We start from the raw sequence: 23680 nt of genomic DNA on the forward strand, positions 1-23680 counted from the left end.
GTAATTTTGTCATTAACTTCTACTTTTATCTTTAAAAACTTCACTTGTCAAAATTTTATTAGAAAATAATGCTTTAAAGGTGGTGAGCAAAAATGAATTCCTCTATGTGGTTGTTTATTTAATATGAGTGTCTGGGCAAAAAAAAAAAAATAAATAAATATATGAGTGTTTTTTAAATCCAAAAATCAAAAATAGCATAAATGCATAATAGGTCTGCCCACTTATAGTATAAAAATACAACCATAAACTCTAAAATTATAAGGGAAACTTACAGTCCAGTCCAATTTATAAGTTTTTTTTAGAATAACACAGGTAGTGATTTAAGGTCAAATCCTTTTATTTTTCTTTTTTGACGGCTTTATGTTAAGTTTTAACTCCGGAATTTTGGGCTCCGCTCAAATCTGGAGTTAAACCTAACATGCAGCATCTACGAAACTCACTCTACACATTAACCCAAAATTTCGGAGTTAAAATCTAACATGCAGCCTCTACAAAGCTCACTCTACATCCTAGGAGAGAAAATACTCTTCAAATGGGGAAGGACTTTATTATGAATTAAAAAAAATTTCTTATAAATTAAAAGACTTTATTATGAATTAAAATTATTTTCTTATAAATTTTAAAACAACTCCGGTCTCCATCTAAAAACTGTTTCTCTAAAGGATCCAAGTTTAATTATCTCAAATTATAATGCGGGCCTTAAAGACACAAACACTTTTTAAACTTTATCATTTTTTAAACTTTTTTTTTTTTACATTCATTTTTTAAAACTTAGGTTGATCTTTTTAATATCTAACATTTTGACTTATTTTATTATAAAGTTTTCAAAATTGACTTTTTTATCATTTACTATATATCTTCATTTGTGTGATGATCATCAATAAAATAAGAAACAAACATACAAGGTAAATTCAAGGTATATTAGTGAACAATTTGATAAAAACACACTTTAATATAATACACGCATACAAATATACAATCCATTGAGTCACATTAGCAAGCACAAGAATTGGCATTAAAAAAACATCAAATCATGGATCAAATCATCAAAGACATATTACATGGCCAAACATTCTTCCACCTTTTTGAGATGATAACTGCAATATCCACACTTCTAAATCTTCTTCAATGAACTAAATCATGTGGAACTTCTTCAATTTCCAGCTTGTGAAACTTCCGCTCACGACGCTTGAGTCAATAAAGCACACCATAGAGGTAAGGGACTACGCCTGTGTACATGTCCATTGGCTCCCTTTGCATTTCCATCTATGAAATCCTAGACAAAGCAATATTGATCCATTCATTCCATTCAATGGTTTTTAAGCATTTTTAATGACCATTGTGTTATGTTACATGTATGCACGTCTATTGGAAGTGGATCTCATGACCATAAAAATCAAGAGACAACATGGCAATATGGTTGTGCTTGCAAATGCAAAAGACTTTCTTATTATATCAAAATTATATGTACAAAGATGCTTAAGGCTTGAATCCCAAATCCAAATCTATATCCAAACTCACCTCATCTTGTAATTCAAAACAATGAAGATCAACATTATAGAGCTTATTTAGTATTCTACAACATGCCTAACAAAACAGTAGTTTGAGATACAATTAAAAATGGACAAAAGATTTTATAATTGGAAAGTCGAAACATAACTATTTAATTTTCACCAATATCTCAAATGTATTTTCAGAATAATCTCAATAGTGTCTAAAAAAAGCAATATGAAATTTTTAAGTTGTGTTTATTATACATATATTAAATCTTCATATAATTAGTTATTGGTATGAATGGTATAACACATTCTTTGAATGCTGCTACATCCCAAAATATATTCATAAAAACTTTGTAAGCATGTGCTTTTCATGAGTTAACTTATCCCGGCTTTTGTAATAGTAGAGATTAGAAACATGATTTAAACATTGAATTCTCAATATATGAATTTGTTTTTGTGTTATTTTATATTCTTTTATCACATTTCTTATTATTTTGGTTTTGCTATTGTCTTGTGTGTTGTTATAGGTACTTGTTGATCCTATGATTGCCTTTACTCCCTCCCCCTTTTGTTTATGGCAGTCATGAATGCTACGCTACCGTCCATAATTTCATGTATAACTCATTGGAAGACCTGTGCCGGATGCTTAGGTCCGTTTGGTATTTATTTTAAAATTATTTTTAAAAATCATGATTAATTTTAAATTTTAAAATGATTTAGTGTTTTTGAAACTAAAAAATTGTTTTTAAATCTATTACCAAACAGGGCCTTAGTTTTTTATTAGAAAATTGCATCATTGGTCCATTTATTTCGTCACTTAAGTCTCATATTGGTCCACGATTTTTTTTTGTTATTTATTGGTCTGTTAATTTTGTGATATTTCCCATTGTAGTTCAAACTGACAAATTAACATAAATGAATGTCTATTTTAGTCATGTGTCACATATGTGGGGGCATTATTGTGGACCGATTTGGGATTAAGTGAAGAATTAATGGATCAATATGAAACAAAGTAAAGAATTAGAGGACCACAAAAGTGCCTCATGAGCACAACACATAATTAACAGTAGTGCTAGATATACCACATTTTTATATCACAATTTCATACCACCTTATGTGGCAACTTATATGGCATTCATACATTGGATACTAAAAAATAAAAATAAAAACCCAAAAAGAAAAAGAAAAACTCTGTCCAATAAAGTAATGACACATAAGATGGTATAAAAATGTGGTATAAGAATGTGGTAAATATAGCATTATTCCATAATTAAATATACAGCCGTTTGTGCTAATTTGACGGTTTCGACTACAATGAAAAACGTCACAAAGTTAATAGACTAATAAGGAAAGGAAAAAAAAAAATCGTGGACCAATGGTGCAATTTTCTCTATATTTAAATATGTCCATGTTTTTTTGGGTTAGATGCCTAACTGTTTTGAAAGGCAGTTAAGTAGGCATATGTTGGAAAAACTTTTCTTCAACTCAGAATACCTGTTTTGGTTCTATTAAGGAGATGCTACAATGAACATATCATATTTTGTGTTAAGAGTGCTACAAATAATTTACAATGATGAATGCATCTTTCTGTTATTGTCATATTTGAGGCTGACATAACAAATTATTGTTAATATATACGTTTAAGTAATAAGTATTGAAAATTGAAATTTTGATTTAGAACCCATTGGTAGAGTTTCATTGTCAAATAATTAGTGGTGTTTCAGTTAGCATTGCCTTCCAAGTGTGAATGTGAGTAAAAGAGGTTATACAGAAAGTTGGGTAAAGAATCTAAGATAAGAAAATAATTTTGCTCAAATAAACCCTTTCCCAACTAAAAAAAGCTAAGCAATATTAATTAATTAAAAATAATAATCCAAATGTGATTGCGAGGTTTGAGTTAGGTGGTATTTTGATTTAACTGTAATATTCATGAAAATAATAGAATATAAGAAAAGAAAGAACATAATTTGCAAGTGACGAACATGCCCAAGCTATACTCAACACATTGATATTCTACAACTTCTATTGTTTTTTTGTTTCAAAAGTCTGCAGGGGCCATTTTATTCCCTTCTATGTTGCCCCCTGGATACAATGTAACATTGAATGGCCCGTTTAACAATAAACATTAACATTGCCTTGAATAGAGCAGAATACAAGAGAAACTAAAATAAACAAAACTTAAGAGCTTAAAGTTAAGGGAAACAACCATATACACAGAAATATTGCTCATAATCTTATGAGCAATGTGAATTTTTGTCCAATAAATCTACAAAACTAATGAGTGTTTCAAACATCTTATGGAAAATCCTCATCAAATGCATGGAACAACTCCTTTGAACAGCAGAACAACTTTTTCCCTTTCAGTCCAGACCTTGACCATCATCCACATGTACCATTAAAAAATTCAATGGTGAAGCCCCATGCTTTACTTTTTGAATGAGAAGCTGATCTGAGCTCCAAAACTTGACAATATAGAAATTCGTTGCTGCCAAACAGTTGGGCAACCAAAATTGTGGCTGAGGTGTGTTACCAATTGCTGCACCGGCACTAGGAACAAATGTTATAATAACATGAAAAAACCTGCTAAATTTTTCTGAAACCACCTATTTCATGCGATGAGCTGACATTGGAGAAACTCCAAACTTCACATCAAGCAGATCCAGACATCCACACGATGAAGCAGCATCAGTATATTAGCTGGCATACCTAGAACGTTCAAGGTGGTGTCTCAAAGGAGCAAATTCACCATAGACTTAATTGTACATGAGACCATCCTAGATGCAACAAAGGCACTTCTTGAAACTTTCGAGGATAAAAAATCTTGAGGTCCACTTAAGTTGAACTAGAACCTTAAAATCATACTGAGAAACAAGGCAAATGGCTATTAATTTCCTTGTAGTTGTAATGAATACCACTTATTCACGCATTCCGAAATAGGGCATACACTAGCTCCAACGCCCTGCAAAATTGTGAACTTAGGCATTCCCACACTGGGAGAGAATAGACTGGCATACAGAATTCAGCAAACATGCCTTCAATATGTCAAACAGAACCAGATTCAGCATTTCCAGAATCAGCCCTGGAACTATCACTAGAGGTTTGAAGAATGCTATTTTCACAATGCATTGCATCAGAAGCAACTTCTGCAGCTACATCTGAAGCAACTTCTAGAGCTACATCTGATTCATTTCTAGTCTCACAATCAAATTGAACATCCAAATCACCTTCTTTTAGCAAGGAACTCTCATTAGCATCACAAATACTGGAATCTGGATCTCCAATAATTTCCTCTGCAGGGTTCTTTGCAAAAATGTCTCCTGAAGAAGGAATAGGCTCAAGACAGGCAACATCAACATGCTCTTCATGGGAATCATCCAGAGCACCTTCTTTCAGAGACTTTGAAGAATTATCTGTCTGTGAAGAATCCAAAACTGGTTTTATTTCCACCTTTTTATCATGGCTTGTATCATTGGGAGACTGGCGTTTGGCATCAGAAGCATATTCAGCTAACTTGGTACCTGAATCAGAGTCAGAAGAAGTAGTCCCCTTGGTTGAAACCTGAATGTTAAGTTCATGAGAAGCATCCAATGAACCACTACTCAACATGGAAGTGTTATTTAAAGAAACACCAGGACACTGAGAGGTAGACAGCATTTTATCTTCAACAGGAGAATCCGGCACTGGTTTATTTTCCGTCTCTAGAGCTTCATGGCTTGTATTAGGAGGACATTTCCTGTCAGAAGTAGATCCAGCTAATTGGGCACTTGAGGGAGAGTCCGAAGATATACTCTTTTCAGTGGAATCTAAATTTTTAAGTTCATCAGAAGCATCCAAAGAACCACTCATCACAGGAGTATCATTTAAGGAGACACCGAGACATCGAGAACCAGATTCCATAGCAGCAGCTTCATCAACTGGTTCATTAATATGAAGCAAACCAGCTTCATCCAACTCACGAGGATCGGGCCCAGCTGGAGAACCATGATCTGATTTGCTTCCGTCCCCAGGCTTTATACAATCGTTGCCTATGCATTCCATTTTCTTTAGACCTATTGCAAGGTGAAAAAATAGGGTGGAAAGGAAAAGCAAAGTCAGAGAACGGACAATATATTGTGATCAAGAAAAGCAATAAACACCTTTAAATAGATATAGAACCTGTTCTTGCTGTCATGTTTCCCTCATTTTCTTGATCCACTAGCATCTTCTGTAGCATGTCTATACCAGGGAACACTAGCATATTAATTGACCTCATTTCTTGCTTGAATGATTCCTCAAGAGGAATAAAACCAAAAACTTCTGTCCACGTATGCATGAGTTCAGCAATTGCAGGGATAATCAATTTCTCAACCTTGAGAGAGCAGAGAGCCTTCAAAATATACAGAACAAGAACAATCAGTGGCATACTGAAAAACATAGCAGGTCAGACCACAGCACAGAGAGAGAGAGAGAGAGAGAGAGAGAGAGCAAGTTCAAGAGTTTAAAGTATCTTTTCCATGCAGATAAGATCACAAAAGGACCATGTTTCTCATAGCTTTACCGATTCAATGGCACAAAAAAGCCGACGACACATCCCTTGTCGCCTATATATGTGGCGAGTTCCGATGAATGGCATCTCTGCTAACTTGGTACCATGAAACCTAAACAGAAAGTAAACCACATAATTGTAAGAATCTGTTTTCATGCTAAACCAAATGGAGAACCATAGATCTCTAGGACCAATATAAGAGGGAACTCTTCCCTCATACCAAAACCCAGTTAAACAGTAGACAATGCAATGGTCTGAATTTATTGTGAAGCTCAAATGTACACATGCACAGTAATTTTAGGGACCCCAATTAAATTCAACAATAACAAATTATCATATAGCACTGCACCGACTAATTCATGGACTCAAATTATATTAAAAGAAATAGAAGTTACTGAAAAAATTGAATAAAAAGTAAAAATAACTCATGATGCTTGATTATGTTACTAATGATAGTATAGAAAGTAAAAATAGCCCAGGACACTTGATTAACTCTTTTGCACAAATGGGAAACCAAAAAATAATGATTAACGGGGGCATGCTTAACCAATGCATGTAAAAGAAAAATTGCTGCATAAAAAGCGATAAAAGGCATGTGTAACATCTAATGATATAAATGGCCATCAAATGTGAGAATATACCTGATAGATGCTGCAGAAATTATTTCATCACCTCTCTCTAAAATTGCAGTGTAGAAGCCACTGTAGTTCAGCCGATTGAAGTTCGATCTAAGAAAAAGGGGGCCAAAATAATTCATTACTCAAAAGCTTAGCAGCCTATGTTACACAAAAAAGGTCATATAAATACCGTACTTGAAAATGAAGTTTACAATTTAATCTTGGAAAGTCAGCAAGTTATTATTGTAAACATAACACAACACATACATAAATTTATGTTGAATTTCAATATTTTTGGATTAATTAAATCTGAAAAGGTAAAAACACTTGAAGCAGAAAAATAACCAACACCATTGTGCCCATCCCCTCAACCCCCCCACCAAAAAAACAACTTCGATCTGGTGTAGCAAGGTCCAGATGAGATAAAAAGGTCATATTCACAAAAATCACAAAGTGAAAGCTCAAAACCAAATCAACAATAACGGAGATCAGCACTTACCCACAATTATAAAGAACATTATGAATTAAATTGATCCCACTCCTCCTGTCAACAATAGGCAAAAAGCATTCATCCATAACAGTCAAAGCAACAGCGAGCCTAGAATTGCATTCGACCCTTTGAGGAAATCCTCGATCTTCATCCATTCTATGAACAAGAGTCCATGAAAATCCTGCTTCTAGTTCATTTTTGACCCCAAGATACTTCTGCAAATTCTCAAAGAGCTAAAGAAGCAACAAAATTAAAGTTTAAGTCAGCTCCTTTAAAAAAGAGAACAAAAGTTACAAAGGTTGCAGGGGAAGAAAAACATCATCTCTATATCAATCAAAGCCATACAAGGTTTTGTCAAGGAACAAACAATTTTGTAAACGATTTACCAAATTTACATTTACTTACTTTCTAAAAGAACTTCATGTCACACAAGGATGAAAATGTCAATATCTACTAATATATCAATATTTGAAATTTGCAGAAATATTGACCAAAATATCCATATTGGGGGAAATATCAGTAATAATCGTCCTAAACAATGGAAATTTACTTTAAAATATGGAGATTGTGGATGAAACTTTAAGAACTGATTTCTAAAACTAATCAATGCTGCATCAATTACACTAAGAAGCTTTATAAAATATTCATATATGAAAAATCTATCATATAAGATGAAAAGTGTGCACCAATACAAGTGTGATCTTGAAACTTACACTAAGTAGAAAAGCAGTTTTAGTTCATTGAATTTTCAATCTGTGACAATAATTTACATACTAATTCAAATCTACTTTGCATCAAGCAACACTAATTAACACTAAATATAACTAATTTACATCAATTACAAATTTATACAATAGGAAACACTAGTACATCTAAATCAATACTTATAAACTTGATGTACACTAGTTAAACTACTTAAATCTATTAAGTGATACCTCTCTGCATTTTTGTCCACAAAAGGAAGAGTCTACACTATTGGAATCTGCAGGACTAGCATCCATCTCCTGATTGCATGATATGTGACCTACAAAAGCAGAAAATTATATTTCAGGCAGTGCATCTGAAAGAAATGGCAGAAAAAGCATATAAACAGATGCCAAGCACTTCAGAAGCAAAGAAACAAATTATGAGTACATTTTTTCCCACAGAGGCTGCAAGTGAGTAGTTCAGAAACAGTTGTATCGCCCTCTTCAGCAACATTCTCACTTGCTATCCCACAATATTTGCACGTACAATTTGGACAGTGCCAATCACCTGGAGGAAGCATCTGCAAAAAGATGCCAATATTCAAATACCTAAACAAAAGAGAAACAATCAAAATAAACCAATTTGCATGTGCCAAAACTATTAAGCACAACCTCTCTCTCTCTCTCTCTCATTAAAAGGAAAAACTCACAAAGACACGTTGGCATCATTCCCCATAGGCTCACCATTTCAAAATCGTGTAAGTTTCCCTCAAGTGTCAAGACTTACAAACACAGTCAGCAGTATTTCCCAGACCACACAAACACAAACCCAATTCCATGATTCAAAATGCTAAAATTCCTATTAAGATCTCAAAATTAAACATACTTTTACAATCTCTAGATCCTCTCTTTCAAAAGTAAACACAGGACTTGATAAGTAGAGAATAAAAAAAACAATGAACCATAATATATCCCAAGGTAAACAAATTACAGAAAATGGACTGTTTAAAATAGACAGAATCACTTAGGGGACCAGATACTGTGCTCTGCAGAAAAATAATGTAAGCACACCTGTATATTCAAGCAGCTCTGATGAAATGTTGATGGACAGCCATCACAACAGATCAAATCCCCACCATCTCCACAGATGCCACAAGTATCATCATCTGGATCATCACCGTCAACTTCTACAGAGTGGAAACCAATGCGTTCAATATCCTCTTGTCTATTCCATGCATCTATCTGACACTGCAGAAGTGAAACCCCAGAGTCCAAACATATATTTTGAAATGGCTGGCGCAATTTGCTTCCGGCATGAATCTCAAATTTTGAAATTGTGAGGATTTTACTACAGCAACCACAGTGAATCCCATCTCTTGTAATCCAACCCTCCAGCATTACTTTAGTCCTTCGGCGATTCATATACTGCACCTTTTGGCTCAACTGCACAGTTCCAGAGTCAATCAGCCAGGAAAGCAATGTCCGTTTTCCAGTATATGGAACAAAGCCATCACTTTCGGAGTTTAGGCCCTTGTTAGAACTGCGAACCAACAAAGTACATCGTCCAAGCTTTCTACTTTTCCTTCCATGTGGCATATGAGAACTAGATCCAGAGGACGGTTTTTCAACACTATCATGTAAATGATGAGAGGAATTCTGGCCATTTGAGTTTACACTGGCCAAACCATTTTCATTCATTCTACCCTTGAACGACTTACCACCCTGCTTTAAGAAGGAGCTTAGTTTCTCCTCATAACTAACACTATCCATGCTCTCTGGATCATACTTGGCACTTGTAGATTTTTTCATACGGACTCCTTTTGCATTCTCACTGTCACTGTCAACTCTTTGCTTCTTTTTCATTTCTTTCTCCATCTTCTTTCGAGTTTTCCTTGTTAATTGGCTGAGTACATCATCAGTTATAGGTGCAAATGAACCATCCCCACTAGCTTTAGCCTCATTTTCCTCCTCATTTAATTGCTTTTGAAGTGCATCATAAGCCTTGATGATGGACCAGTAAGCTGTACCTGATGGGTTAATGTACACAGCATCTAGATAGTCCCTGTTCCTTCTAGGCCTATAATCTATTGTCCAGCCTGCATTCAGGAGCATCTCCCTTATCCGTTCACGTAGCTTTTGCTTCTCTGTTCCACTACCACGTCTAACTTTACCTTCTTTAATTCTGGTTGGAGGGATCTTTTCACATGAAGGAGCATCTTCATCTTTGCAACCTGCCTTATTCATACGTTTAGATGCTTCCACATTCTTTGGTCCTGGCTTCAAAGAAGTATCACTATCCTCCGAATCCCAGTCGGAGCCCTTACTGCTCTTAGTGGGCAATGACTTTCGCAAATTCACATGGTTTTTCTCTATCCTAAGAACTGAAGCTGGTTTCTCAATAAGCTTTGGTTCTGAGTAAAATGGAGGGACAATAACATTCTTCTTGGCAATATCTTCACTCCTTGGAGCCTTTCTATTATCATCAGATTTGTGGAAATTATAGTTCTCCAGTGGCCCACCCACATTCTTCTTTTTCTTCACCATCACCTTCAAAACACCATTTTTACCCTGAAGCCTAATGGGTTCATCTGATTGACCCATGAACTTGTCTCTCAATAAGGGTAGTTGAGCTACATCCCTATTCATTTCAAACCTACCCCTATCAGTATGATCTCCCCGGTTCAAGCTACTTGTCCTGTCAAAATATAAATTCTTTCTCTTGTCAACAACATGTCTACTTGAACCAGTCTCAAATTCCCTCTTAATGCCACTTCGTGCCACATGCATTGGTCCAGGAAATCTTCTTCCCCCAAAATCAACTACACCATCACCGAACCGTTTCCTTCGCATCAGTTCCCCATCAATCCCATCATACTCATTGAATTCAAACACCTCCAATTTACTTCTCTTTCCTCCACTCTCATCCAAAAATTTTTTACCAATCAGAACATCCTCATTACGCCTAACATATTCCAATCTTTCCCTCTTCTGACCAATTTCGCTCCCTTCTACAATGCCCTTTTCGAAAGCTCTTAAACCATTACAAACCCGAATAGTTTCAGGTCCCACCTTTCTACGAGGAGGCACCAATAGCTCATCACTGGACCCCGAATCACTCAAGACCAACCTCGACCTCTTCTTCTCCTTCTTCGATTCGAAAACCTTCCTAGAACTCGAAGAACCAACACCACCACTCAAGCCGTCTGGTTTCTTTCTTACAATTAAGCAACCTGAAGAATTTCTGTTCTTCACCAACACCCCAGAAGGGCCAACAGATCTCACACCTTCGTCCATCTACATCAACGACCCGAAACCAAAAACCCCTAACTTTCAGGACTTCCCCTTCAAATCATCCCAAATTCAGCAAAATCCGACACAGAAGCCCTAATTCCCTCACAGAGAAAACCCTCCAACCAAAACCTACCAGATCTGAAGCACACAAAAAAAGAAACCTAAATGCTTATATTTCAATCTCACAAATTCCAAAAACGTCACCTTACAGTGAAACGGCAAAGGAAGATTTCACGAAATCTTACCTCGCCGGAAGGCCCTGGAATTCCGTCACCGGCGCTTCACCGATTCGAACACGTCCGATCGCCGACACAATTCTCCGAATCAGAGAGAGGGGGTTGAGGGGCAGAGAGAGAGAGAGAGAGAGGGGGGGGATGGCTGGGTTTGGATTGTAAATATTTGCAATTGCCACTTTGTAAATACCAAAAACACAACCATGCTGCTCTGTATTTATATTTTCTTTTCTCCTTTTTCTCTTTTCCTCTTGGATTTTTCATTTATGCGTTACATTTATTTATTTATTTTCTCAGATTTCCCTCCAAATCTAGCTGCACGAGGCACGGCTCGACGGAATGGACGGCCTCGATGAGTCCACGTCAGATGCTCACCGAGTCTAATCGGGTCGGGTTGGCGACGTGGCGAAATCGGAGTGGGAGCGGGACGAGGTTTGGAGGCTGTTTTTACAGTTTGATTGTACTACTTCCAAGCTCCCAGTTAAGGATTAACAAACAGTTTAAGGATCAATGTTTGAGCCACGCGCCATGGAGAGAGCGCGTGGAAGGAACGTGCATAGACAAAGGGATCTTGCATGGGTTTGGGCATTGGGTGAATATGAAAACAATACTGACAAAGTGACGATGAGCTTCGCTCAGTTCTCTGGGCCTATAATATGAACTTGCTGTTTTTGGTGATTGATTGGCAATAGCAAAGGCCATGTCTCAATCCAAATTTGATTTCTACTTTTATTTTTTCCAATTTATTTAAAGTGATTATATATTCCTCAAATTCTAACAGCCATTATACTCCTCTTTCAAGATGAATGCCCTAAATATTTAAAAGAATTTAAAATTTTTAATTAAAAAAAAAAAAATTTAGAGTTCAGTCAATTTTATGAGTCTTTTTTAGATTAAGACCGGTAGTGATTTAGGATTTTAATTAAGTTCTTTTATTTTTCTTCTTTGACGGCTTTATGTTAGGTTTTAATTCCAAAATTTTGGGCTTTGCCCAAAATTTCGAAGTTAAAATCTAACATTCAGCCTCTACAAAACACACTCTACACCCTAGAAGGGAAAATACCCTTTAAATAAGGGAAAATACTCTTCAAATCGAGGAAGAACTTTATTATGAATTAAGAGGATTTTCTTATAAATTATTATGAATTAAAATGATTTTCTTATAAATTTTAAAACACCTCCAATCTTCATTTAAAAACTGTTTTTCTAAAAGACCTAAGCCTAATTATCTCTAAAAAAAATATCTTGAAATTAAATAATGCTAAATTTCACTTTTGGTTCATCTAGTTTAGGCTATGTTCCACTTTGGTCCTTGTTGTTTTAATTGTTCTGGTTTTGATCATGTACTTTACAAATCGTTACAATTCAAGAACATATTAGCATTTTCGTTCATTAAATTGTCTTCGTTACATTTTTTGTCATGTACTTTACAAATCATTGAGACTTTGGTCATATACTTTACAAACTGTTAGCAGTTCAGTGATCAATTTCACGAATTAATAGACGAAAATGCTAACATGTCATTGAATTGCAACGATTTGTAAAATACAAGACCAAAATCAAAACACAATTGAAAGTTTGAAACTATATGGATCAAAGTGGAACCTAGCCCAAACTACATAGACTAAATGTGAACTTTAGCCTTAAAATAAAATCCAAAACTATAGAGGTCAATCATGTTTAGTCTCCATAACTAGCTAGCAACATGGTGCAGGCGCCAACAGTACGCCTTGTTTGATGCATAGAGTTGGATTAGATTGAATATGATAAATGGCTAGATTTATGTGTATTTAAGGATGAAAATAGATGGTATCTTATAACTTGAAGAAATAAAATAGGTTGGTCATGAGGGAAACTTATCCTCACTAATCCCACTATTTTTGTGCATATTAAAAAAGATAAGTTTCTCTTTATGATCAATCAATCTTCTTCCTTCAAATTATAAATTTATTTATTAAATATACATAAACCATTTAACATATCTAATCTAATCATATGCATCAAACAAGATCATAAGTGTTGGCCTCATGCTTGCAGCATGTGTTGTCTTATCCAAGTCCATTGTACCTTCATGGATATTTTCTTAATTGGTCTTGTTTTTCCTTTCCTTCATATGCTCCATTCCTTGGCTTTAGTATCCAAGTCCATTGTGTCAGCAGTCATCACAAGCATAAATTAATACTCATACATGGGCATATTAGAACATAGAATATTTATGTACTTGGGTGAGCGCCAAGAAAGAGAGATTTTTTAAGCCAAACAAGCCAGGGTGGATAGAATATTTATGTACTGATCTGATGGGCCATAGTGGATCGAATCCTATGTGGCAGGTTAGGTCTTTATTAAACAAGCCAAATGGATATTGGGCTTGACCAAACCTGAAGCCCACCTAATAATTCCCTTCATCTGAAATTCCCTAGTAAAGACGGGAAGAGGCTAAAGATCAACAATGTGGTTTCAGTAGACTAGCTTCCCAAGAGAAGTTGCTAGTGGTTACCGAGATTGAATAACCACTTGGGTCACAACTACTAGTTTGAAGAACCATTATAAACACCCCAAGTGAAATTGAAATAAGGTATATGAAACTCTTAATTCTTAAAACACTAGCAAATGACTGACTTAAGTATCAGATTTTTTGAAAAGAACCCTCTCAAAGAACCCATAATGAATTTTGCTCGTTTTGTAGAGAAGACTTAACCAGAAAAATCAACCACAAAACTGATGTGGCAGCCTGAAGATTTCCAACATCATTAATATCAAAGAGAGCTACTATTTGCATACCTCTTTTTTTTTTTTTTTTTCTTTTTGCACCCCTATTAAAAAAAAAAAAAAAGATCATACAGCCCCTCTCCTCTTTCCCTCTCTTTTTTCTCTAGTTCACACCCCATTCCCCTATTTTTTTTTTCTTCTTCTTCTTCTTCCCCCTACCTAAGCCACCATTGACCACTTTCTTCCTTCTCTCTCTCCGCATGCACCACCACCACAGCACCACCAAAACAACCATCACCACCACCTTCTTCTTCCCCCTACCTAAGCCAAAACAGCCACCACCACTACCACCTTTTTCTTTCCTCTCTCTCTCTCTCTCACACTCTCTCTCTCTCATTTCCTATCTCTTCTGGCCCAAGCAGACATAAAAAAAGAAAAGGTTGCAGGTGGTTCGGCAGACCAGTGCCGAACTCATTGGTTTCGTTCGACAAGTAACCGTTGAACAAACCTGGTTCATTCGGTAGTTACATGCAGAACGAAACCGACAAGTTCGACACTGGTCTGCTGAACCACCTGCAACCCTTTTTTTTTGCTGTCTACTTGGGCGAGAGGAGAGAGGAAATGAGAGAGGAAAGGAGAGAGAAAGAGAGGGAGAGAGAGAGAGAGAGAGAGAGAGAGAGAGAGAGAGAGAGAGAGGAAAAAAAGTGGTGGTGGTGGTGGTTGTTTTGGCTCAGGTAGGGGGAAGAATAAGGTGGTGGTAGTGGTGGTTGTGCGCCATTCAGAGAAGAGGAAAGAGAAAGAAAGAGGGAGGTGCAGGGTGGTGCTTCCTGGTGCAGGGTGGTGGTGCGTGTGTATTGACAGAGAAAGGGAGAGCTTGTGAGAGATGATGGGGGTGTGTGTGCTGGTGTGTGTTGACAGAGAAGGATGAGATGTGTAATGAAATGAGGTTATTTTGGTAATAGGTTAGGTGTGTGTTGAGAGATTTTGAATTTGAGGTGAGTGTGTGGGGTGTGTAGGAAAAAAAAAAAAAAGGTGTGCAAAAAAAAGTGTGCAAATAGCAGCCCTCTTATCAAAATATGAAAGCAATTATATCTAGAATTTGTTGAAAACTGAAAAGTGACACAAATAAAGGATATACATACCAATATACCATTTTTCGTCGACTCCTCTAGCACTAGCAATCTTTCTCTCATGATCAATTTGAATAAGCAGTACAGTCATCCAATCAAGGCCCAAGCCCACATATAAGTTATTTCAGAGAAGTGGGCCGGACCGACTGGCCCAATTAGATTGGATTGGTTGGAATTATCACTTAGAAGAGGTTATTGGGTGGGAAGTCATATCAAACAGAGTCAAATAAGCTTAAAATGAACAGAGAATGACATCTGCATCCATAACAATTCTCTCAAAGTGACAAATGACAGAAAGTATATTTCCTACAAAAATGGTGTTCTTTCATGTTCAAGTGTTCAACTACACTCCAAGACAGCCTCTGTAGCTGCTACAATTTCATCGTAAAACTGAAAAGGATCTTGTCAGACTGATCCAATATCATTGGGCTCCACCTCTAATGAGTCAATTATTTTGGAAAGCCCACCATCAAATATATAACCCACGACTCTACCCACGGACTGTAGTCTGTAGCTCTGTATTAATATTTCCTTGTCGTGTGGCATCTCAATTATCTCATACGCAAAATTTGATTTTTAGAAAGAAAAATTGTGTAATAAATCAATTAGTGAAGTTACCGATTCATCGATGGAATGATGCTTTCGCCTAAATTAATTTCTTCTCTCTTTTTTAGTGTTGCTATGATTAAATAAAAAGGTAGTTTAAATATTTATTCAAATTAGAGGTGTCAAATTTGTCAAGTCAGCCCGAGCACCATATGAGCTCAACCCGTTTCGAAATGGCCCTCTACGCTATGAGCACGAGATAATTTGACATGAGCCAAGTCCAGCCCACCACATGTTGACCCGTTTGGTACAAATTATTTTTGCCATAAAAGTGGTTTGAATTTATGACCTCTTCACAGTTCACACTAAAATTCCACCTCAATATTAAACTATCAGTTCAGCTTATTTGGACTCAAGCTTGGTTTAATATTTTGAATAAATAGGTTGGGCTGAGCACAACACGGTTATTAATTAGGCTAATCCAAGCATGGCATGAAGTACGAATTAGACAATTTTAAATAGAATAAGCCAGACAATATTAAACTATCAATTCAACTTATTTGGACTCAAGCTTGGTTTAATATTTTGAATAAATAGGTTGGGCTGAGCACAATACGGTTATTAATTAGGCCAATCCGAGCATGGCTTGAAGTACGAATTAGACAATTTTAAATAGAATAAGCAAGGCTGATACGTTTGACACCTTTAATATAAATTCACCTTTTTTTTTTTGTTAAGAAATTCACCCTTATTTTAAATTGAAATATTGTAATATTATCTAAATTTTCAATTTTGGAAGAATGAAATCTTTTAGGTGGGGCTTGTGGGATCTTCTCACTCCATATTCCATATTCCATCTGTGTGCAAAATAATTGGTACTACTTCTTTGGCTCTTATTTTGAGCAAAAGTCTGCACCACCGACATAGGGTTGGTATTCGATTATATATCAATTTAGGAAGGCCATACCTATCAACAAGGTGCACATAATGCGGTTGTGTGGTGTCTGCTTCTTCTCTTTTTGGTAAGTGGTATATGCTCCTCCTTTCTTTCTTTTGCCTTTTTGCATTTATTATTTTTTATCCGAAAAAAAAAAAAATTAAAAATTTGGAACTTCAACCAAGTGGAGAGAAATACCACAAAATGGATGCTTTTGATACCTTGAATGTAAGAGGCAACAATACATACGATGTTGAATAAATAAATAAATAAATAGGTGCCATGTCAAGAACAATAAATTATGTTTTCTTCAGCTGATGAGTTGAAAAAGTCAGAGAAGTTTAAATGAGAAAGTGGAAGTTAGGGGGTGAAGATGACAAGAGCTTGATAATATTGAATGCAAAGGTGGTGTTACGTGTGATGATGCATTTGCTTTGTACGGTTGGCTTGCCTTTTCATGCTTTTTGAAAGACTGTGATACTAAACCCAACATGGGAAGGTTGTTTTGTATCAAAAAGAAAGAGAGTGATAAGGGAATCTATCTACGTGTGTGATTGTACAGTCACTCCTCTTTAAGACAAAAAGCTTTTTCATGCTCCATGCGTGGACTGTGGACATGGATGCAATCATGCAAACTCTAGTTACCATTGCGAGTTTGAGAGTTGATTTTGTCTTTCATAATAATTTTTGGAGGAGTGAGACTCCATTTACCACTTCTTCTATTGTAACTAATTTTTCTGAGCCTTTTGTTTCATTTTGAGGAAAATAACGAAGCAGCAGTCAGTGTATATGGCAGGCACTTGCCTGCTCAATTTAAGGCACCATGTTATTTGTGGCATCACAATCTGATTTCTCAAATATCTAGCACAAGTGGACAAGTTGGTGACACTAAAATTCACATGGCGCCGCACTTAGGTCCATTAATTGGTATTTATGCCAGTGGAAGCTAGCAGATCGACTAGCTGGACCACATTCTACTTTTGTTCTTAGAATTACCGCCCTACAATTGTCTTGAAGTGGTATTTTGTGGCTCACTTGTCAAAAGCAGACAAAGAAAGGAACGTAGGGGTGGGGGAAAAGAAACTAGATCACTTAGGGTAGCAGTTACCGGTTGGTTCGATGACTTAGATCATCAGAACCCAAAAGGTAGAAAAGAGAAGGTAGCTAGCATTAATCTGGGTTGTAAAGACCTTGTTTGGGAATCTCCATTGAGAGTTGAGACACTCAAGTTCAGGGAACCTGGCTAGTTATTAATTTCATGTTAGTGGGTAATGTACATAGGTCCAGTTCAAATATTTACCGGAATGGTTTCCATCTGGGAACAGAACCTACAAGCTGTAAATTACATTTCTGCTTGTACAAGTAAAATCCATCACATTTCATTTTTCGTATCTGTGAAAAAAGGCAGCTCCTAGTATTATTTCAAGGTGTGGTTTAAACCTGGTGACAGAATTAGAGAAGTTGGCAGCTTTAAACATCAATAGCATCAACGGGTAGAGAAGTTGCCCTGTGAAGAGAGTGTGGAAGCAATGCTCCTACGTAGAAACTCTTTGCAGTGATCATTTGTTCCGGACTGTAAGGCCTGTCAATTGTCTCACAATTTTGGACACTTAGGTTTGCCAAATATTTCTTTTCAGCATCAACTGGAAAATATGAACTAAAATGCTTCCCAGAGGTGAAGGATTTCAGGGAAGGTTTTTTGTTTTCTTTGGTCTGCTGGGGTGAAACCAAAGACATAAATAAAGCTCCATTATGTTCCCTGTGGTCCGAGTGATCAGAAATTGGACTGAGGCTTGAAGTTTTTGGTTTAACTCCTAGCTGTTGGTCCCTAAGCCCCCTCAACTGCATTTGGTATGTTGCTTTGAGCCATCTTAGTTCTTGACGAAGCTCGTTCTCATAATCATGTAACGGATCAGAAGTGGCTGAAAGTTTTGCTGAGAGACAAGTTATTTCTTTGGAGTTGCTCTGGTTGTCCATAGTTATAATCCTCTCTTCCTTTCCAAAGTTTGTTACATCCATTGTTTCTTGATTTTCATCACAATGGATCTCTCTTGAGTCTTGTGAGCTCGATTCTGGTCCATCTCGCTGAGCCCAGATATCAGCATAGCGCATGCCATCAGAATGGCTTGATGTTGTTCTAAGTGCACCTTCTGTAATACATTGCTCTGACCCTTCAACTTGGTAGGTAATCTCTTCGAAACGGCCATGGACAGCAGCAGATCCATGTTTAGAACACTGAAGAACTTGGAGGTGCTTGACACCTGGACTATCTGATGATACATAATCCAAAATGGAACCATATGAAGCACAATTTTGACAAAAACTTGCATTACTGCAATGGGGACTTTCTTCTATGCCCAGTCCACTCTTCCACTCTGGTACCAATGCAGCAATTTCACCATCAATCATCTCTGCTATTTTTGTCACATCTTGGTCTGTGATATCAAGCTCAGAAACCATTTCTCTAGCAACACTCAATGCCGAGTCAGTCTCAGTATCAAATGGGAAGTAGATGTTTCGAATGCGGCCTGCAGAGACAAGGAAACTTTAGTTTTATTTCAGAAGTTAGGGGAAAGAACAACAATAGTATTTAGAATACTTGAGGAATTAGACGGAAACTTTCACCTTCTTTATCTGCAATTCTGAGCCTTAAAAAGATGCCATCATCTTCTCTCCGTCTCCCTTTGATAGTGAGGTCAACATTTCCCAAATGCTCATCCTCTTGACAAGCGAAGAGATCAATTTCACTCAATCTGTAATCAACTGAATGGTAATCCAAATCATTTTCAGGTTCATAACCAAGATAATTGGCATACCCATTGGTCAAAGAGCTGTTGCTGTGATGAAGTCCAGAGTGAGGTTGTCTTAGGAGAGGGCCTACTTCATATGAATCCCTTTGATACTCTATTGGCCTTAAATCATATCCATAATCATCCTCGAGAAAACGGTCCATTAAAAGCTCCCTAGCAGAGAGTCTACGAGACACGGTTACTAAGCATTTCTCAACAAATCGCCGCACCTCAGGATCTTTTACCTTGTAGAGGGCTTCTGGTTTTTTCCCCTATATGAAAAATTCAATGCATAAATCAATTGGTAGAAAGTGGAAACAGAAACCAATCTGGAAAAGTAAATTGAGAGTTTTGAGTTATTACAGAGATAACTTTCTTGTAGATTTGAGCAGGATGAGTGCATTCACTGTATGGATATTCAAAGGTAACCATCTCCAAGATGCACATCCCGAAAGAATAAATGTCAACTAACTCATTGTATTCCTCTTCATAAACTTCTGGAGCCATGAACTCTGGTGTTCCTGAGGGAGGAACAAAAACCAAAGAGAGAGATAGGAACAAAACCAAGGATATGAGATTATCTCAAAGTGCAAAAAAACTCCATTTGATTACATGTTTAATATGAGAAAAAGAAAATTATGCAGCTGTTCATTATAAATTAGAACATATGCTTCAATGGTCAAATACTCAGAAGTTCAAATTGTTAAGCAATTGTAGATATTCTAATCACTGAAAAGACTTTTAGGCAACTTGAAACACTTACCAACACAACGATCAGCGTGTGATTTACGGAGGACAGCCGCGAGGCCAAGATCACCAATCTTGACTTCACCTTGGTTCCCATTGATGAAAATGTTGTCACACTTGAGATCTCTGTGGATTACAGGGGGGTCATGGCTGTGGAGATAGAGAAGCCCTTTCAAAATCTGCCTACACCAGTGCTTCACTGCTCTGATGTTAACCCTCTTGTGTTTTAGCCTATACCTATCCATAAAAACCAATACCAAACATACCCACATTGAATAATCAACAAATTTTAGAGACACCATCAGAAAATAAGGCAAAATTAATGGAACTAAGAACTTACTGTCTGAGAGTACCAGACGTAAACATCTCAGTGACAAAGTTGATGTTTCTGTTAGCTGTATCAACCCAAGAAGAGTAAAACTTCATGATATTGTTGTGTTTCAAGGTCTTGAGCAGATGAATTTCGCGGTAGAGCCTCTCAAGATCTTCAGGGTTCCGCAAAAAGTCAAAAAGCTTCACTTGGTTCCATGCTACTTCAATCCCTTCATACTCATCAAAGGCTCTATAGCTGCAGCAACCAACCAATACACAAAAATGAATAAAAATACATATTTGAACATCAACAACCTCAGCCACCCAGAAACTTGCAAAAAAATTCAAACTTGTACACAAATTTGAAAAGGGTATTGAAGCATACACTGTCTTTGAAGCTCCTTTGCCAAGAATTTCATTATACTGCAAAAAGCAGCAAACTTGGAGTAAAAAACAAGACTCAAAATTCTATATAGAACATAAAACATCTAAGAGGGGGTGCAAAACAAAGAGAGGGGAATAAGAATAGGAGCTTACTCTTCCATATCTTCCAGTAGGATCAACTTCAACAATCTCAGAGTACTCTTGTTCAGGGGCAGTAGCAGCATTCATTCCTTGTTTCTACTTTTAGCTATTTCTCTGTGCTAATTTTTCTTTTTTTCTCACAATACTATGTTTCTTGTTTCAATTATCTCACATACAGTGAGAGAGAGAGAGAGAGAGAGAGAGAGAGAGAGAGAGAGAGAGATGACAGATGACTCATCCAATGTAAATAGGCTATGAATATAAAAAAGAAAAATGGTGGAAAGAAATGGAATTATTTGTTTATTGTGGAGGAAAGAAGAGGAAAAACACAGGAGGGCCTTGGAGAGTCCATCAAGAGGACAGACTTTTTTTTTTTTTTGGTCGAATAAGAGGACAGACTTAATTGCCAACTACAACTACTCATCAAGTCATCAGTCATCAGAGACAACAAGGCCAAGATTGAAAGATTTTCACTATCCAACCCCCCAACCCAACACAAAACCTGACAAAAGACCCTCTCGTCTTTCTATCTCTTTCACCCTCTCGTCTTTCTATCTCATCACGAGCTGTTAAACCAACCACTTTTAGGCTTCTCTAACAGCTTGCAAGACATGGACCAACCAACCAAGTTCCATAATATTTAACTTTTTAATTCATTTTAAAATTATATTTATAAATGTGATATTTTATGGTTCTGTGGCACAAATGGGAATGTGGAATTTTTCAGTTGGGGGGAAAAAATTAAATTTATATCACCAAAATCTTGTGAAAGACGTTGCACAGTTGAAAACTTGGAATTGGAAAATGGTGGGTCTTGTGAGGACTGGACTGGGACTATAGAAACTTCATTGTATGCTTTCTTTTTCCTCCTCTTCCTTCCTTCTTCTACAGGCAGACGGTGACTGTAGCATATACATATATATTATCAAACGATATTGGAATAAAGGTATTTGAATTCGAGACCTTGAAGAGTGTTGCAAAATCCTAAGAGTTATGAAACTTTTGAGTTCGGTGAGTAATTAGTAGGAATTTTGTATTGGTACCTAATAATTGGTCATGTAATTTAGGCTCGATTAGGAAATCAGATATCAAATCTAATATGTATAACACATGAATTTGTTACATCATTTATTTCTTATGATATGAAATTCAATCACCTTAGATTTTGTGGCAACTTTCATTTATATATTGTGAACTTTTTTCCTTTTTCTTTGTTATCCCATTGAATTTGGATTCTAGCTACTTGCATTTTTTTTTAGATTTATTATCTCTATTTCCTAAGTTGTCAAAATGTATACATCTAAAACCCTCTAAAAGAGGAGTCTCTATGATAGAGAGGCCCAACTCTACATAATGACCTAAAGCAACAATCCCATGCCATCTGCAACAACATTCTTCTCTCTGAAAATATGACACTGTCTGTGTGCATGACCAGTCTCTAACCTTATAGCAAAGCACCAAAGTTGCCAGGGGTGGAGATAAACATCCAGTTGATTGACCAAAATTAAGGCATGAATCCTATTAATCAAGCAAAGATATGTAAGTAAAGTGTTTCTCTTACCATTAATCCTATAAACAAATTTGTACTTGAGAAAACGTACTTTGGTACATATTGGGGGTTCAAAATTTCTTTGGGAATGAATGGTTGACAAGGTTTGAAATGGTGAGCCTGCAAAGTGTACTGTTCTTTGTAGCATCATTATTTGAGTTGGCTACATTAAGACGATTCCCATATGCATTAATGAAGTTTTATATATACGGTACGTGGTCCATATGGTCATCGCTAGCTAGCTCTATGACAAACATTTAACACCAGTAATGAGCTTAATTATTCAATTCTCTCCTATCAAACTGGACCTTCTAGCTTGATCTAGTACACGCATTATATACTGAAATTTGGCATTCAGGTTGGAGGCTAATCCGAAACTCTTAATTCGGGTTAGCAATTGACATGAACTCAATTTAATATGGTTAGAAAAAGCCCAACTTGTGAATAGTGTTGTGAACTTATGATTTAGTTGAGTTCGGGTGGATTGAATCTCCAATCCGAACTCAATACAGAATTTGATCAAATCGATAATTTATAACTTTGTTCAAGTTAGATTATGATGGGTACTTGAGGAAAGTGTTCAAGTTACATCCCTAGCTATTTAAATTCTAAAATCATGTTTCACAACCAAGCTAGTGAATCGGTCCCCATATATGGGTCATGCAAGTCCTAGCTAGCCGGCCAATAGTTAGGTACATAAAGCTAGCTTAGCTAGCTAGAGGTGCTTAAATGTACATCTGTCATGAACAAAATAAATCCACACGAAATGCTAACCTAGCTAACATGATATTAATTAAAAACATTCATATTATATATATGAGGCTAGGCAAAGAGGTACATGACATGGGAATACATCTTGGACCAAATTCAGAGCATCTATTGAGATAAGAGTTAGGTTTAAATGTTTAATTATGGATTTGCTTTAATGTTTGCCTTCTCGATCTATGACCTCTTTTGGGGACCCTCTTTGCCAATTGCCATGCAATCTAATATCTGGTCAAAAACAGGGAGATTAATTATATTAAAGCCATGAAGAATTGAAAATTTAGTGAAGTAAGATAGGGATGAGGGGGTCCATAAGCATAATAATGTAGA

General features: G+C 36.4%; 2 protein-coding genes across 3 annotated transcripts; both read right to left on the reverse strand.

Annotated features, from left to right (window-relative positions):
• Window positions 1-3510: 3510 nt before the first annotated feature.
• LOC147294087 (Acyl-CoA N-acyltransferase with RING/FYVE/PHD-type zinc finger protein) lies at window positions 3511-11576 on the reverse strand. The gene is made up of 9 exons (XM_086232876.1): window positions 11354-11576; window positions 8889-11246; window positions 8266-8398; window positions 8067-8155; window positions 7141-7364; window positions 6666-6752; window positions 6037-6136; window positions 5655-5865; window positions 3511-5548 (listed from the first exon to the last, which is right to left on the reverse strand). Exons 2-9 carry the CDS (start codon window positions 11109-11111, stop codon window positions 4542-4544), a joined length of 4074 nt encoding a protein of 1357 aa, XP_086089002.1. The 5' UTR covers window positions 11112-11246; window positions 11354-11576; the 3' UTR covers window positions 3511-4541.
• A 6316-nt stretch (window positions 11577-17892) lies between these two features.
• On the reverse strand, window positions 17893-21411 carry LOC147294088 (putative serine/threonine-protein kinase WNK9). Of its 2 annotated transcripts, XM_086232878.1 has the most exons (7): window positions 21049-21408; window positions 20897-20934; window positions 20540-20767; window positions 20216-20436; window positions 19816-19973; window positions 19289-19724; window positions 17893-19191 (listed from the first exon to the last, which is right to left on the reverse strand). In XM_086232878.1, the coding sequence occupies exons 1-7, from the start codon at window positions 21121-21123 to the stop codon at window positions 18134-18136; spliced, it is 2214 nt and encodes a 737-aa protein (XP_086089004.1). In that variant the 5' UTR covers window positions 21124-21408; the 3' UTR covers window positions 17893-18133. The 2 variants fall into 2 exon arrangements, with proteins under 2 accessions (XP_086089004.1, XP_086089003.1); XM_086232877.1 differs by having other exon boundaries at window positions 20540-20934; window positions 21049-21411.
• Window positions 21412-23680: the final 2269 nt, after the last annotated feature.

This window comes from Dryas octopetala, chromosome 2, assembly GCF_963921425.1.
Source record: "Dryas octopetala chromosome 2, drDryOcto1.1, whole genome shotgun sequence".
Classification (NCBI taxonomy): domain Eukaryota; kingdom Viridiplantae; phylum Streptophyta; class Magnoliopsida; order Rosales; family Rosaceae; genus Dryas; species Dryas octopetala.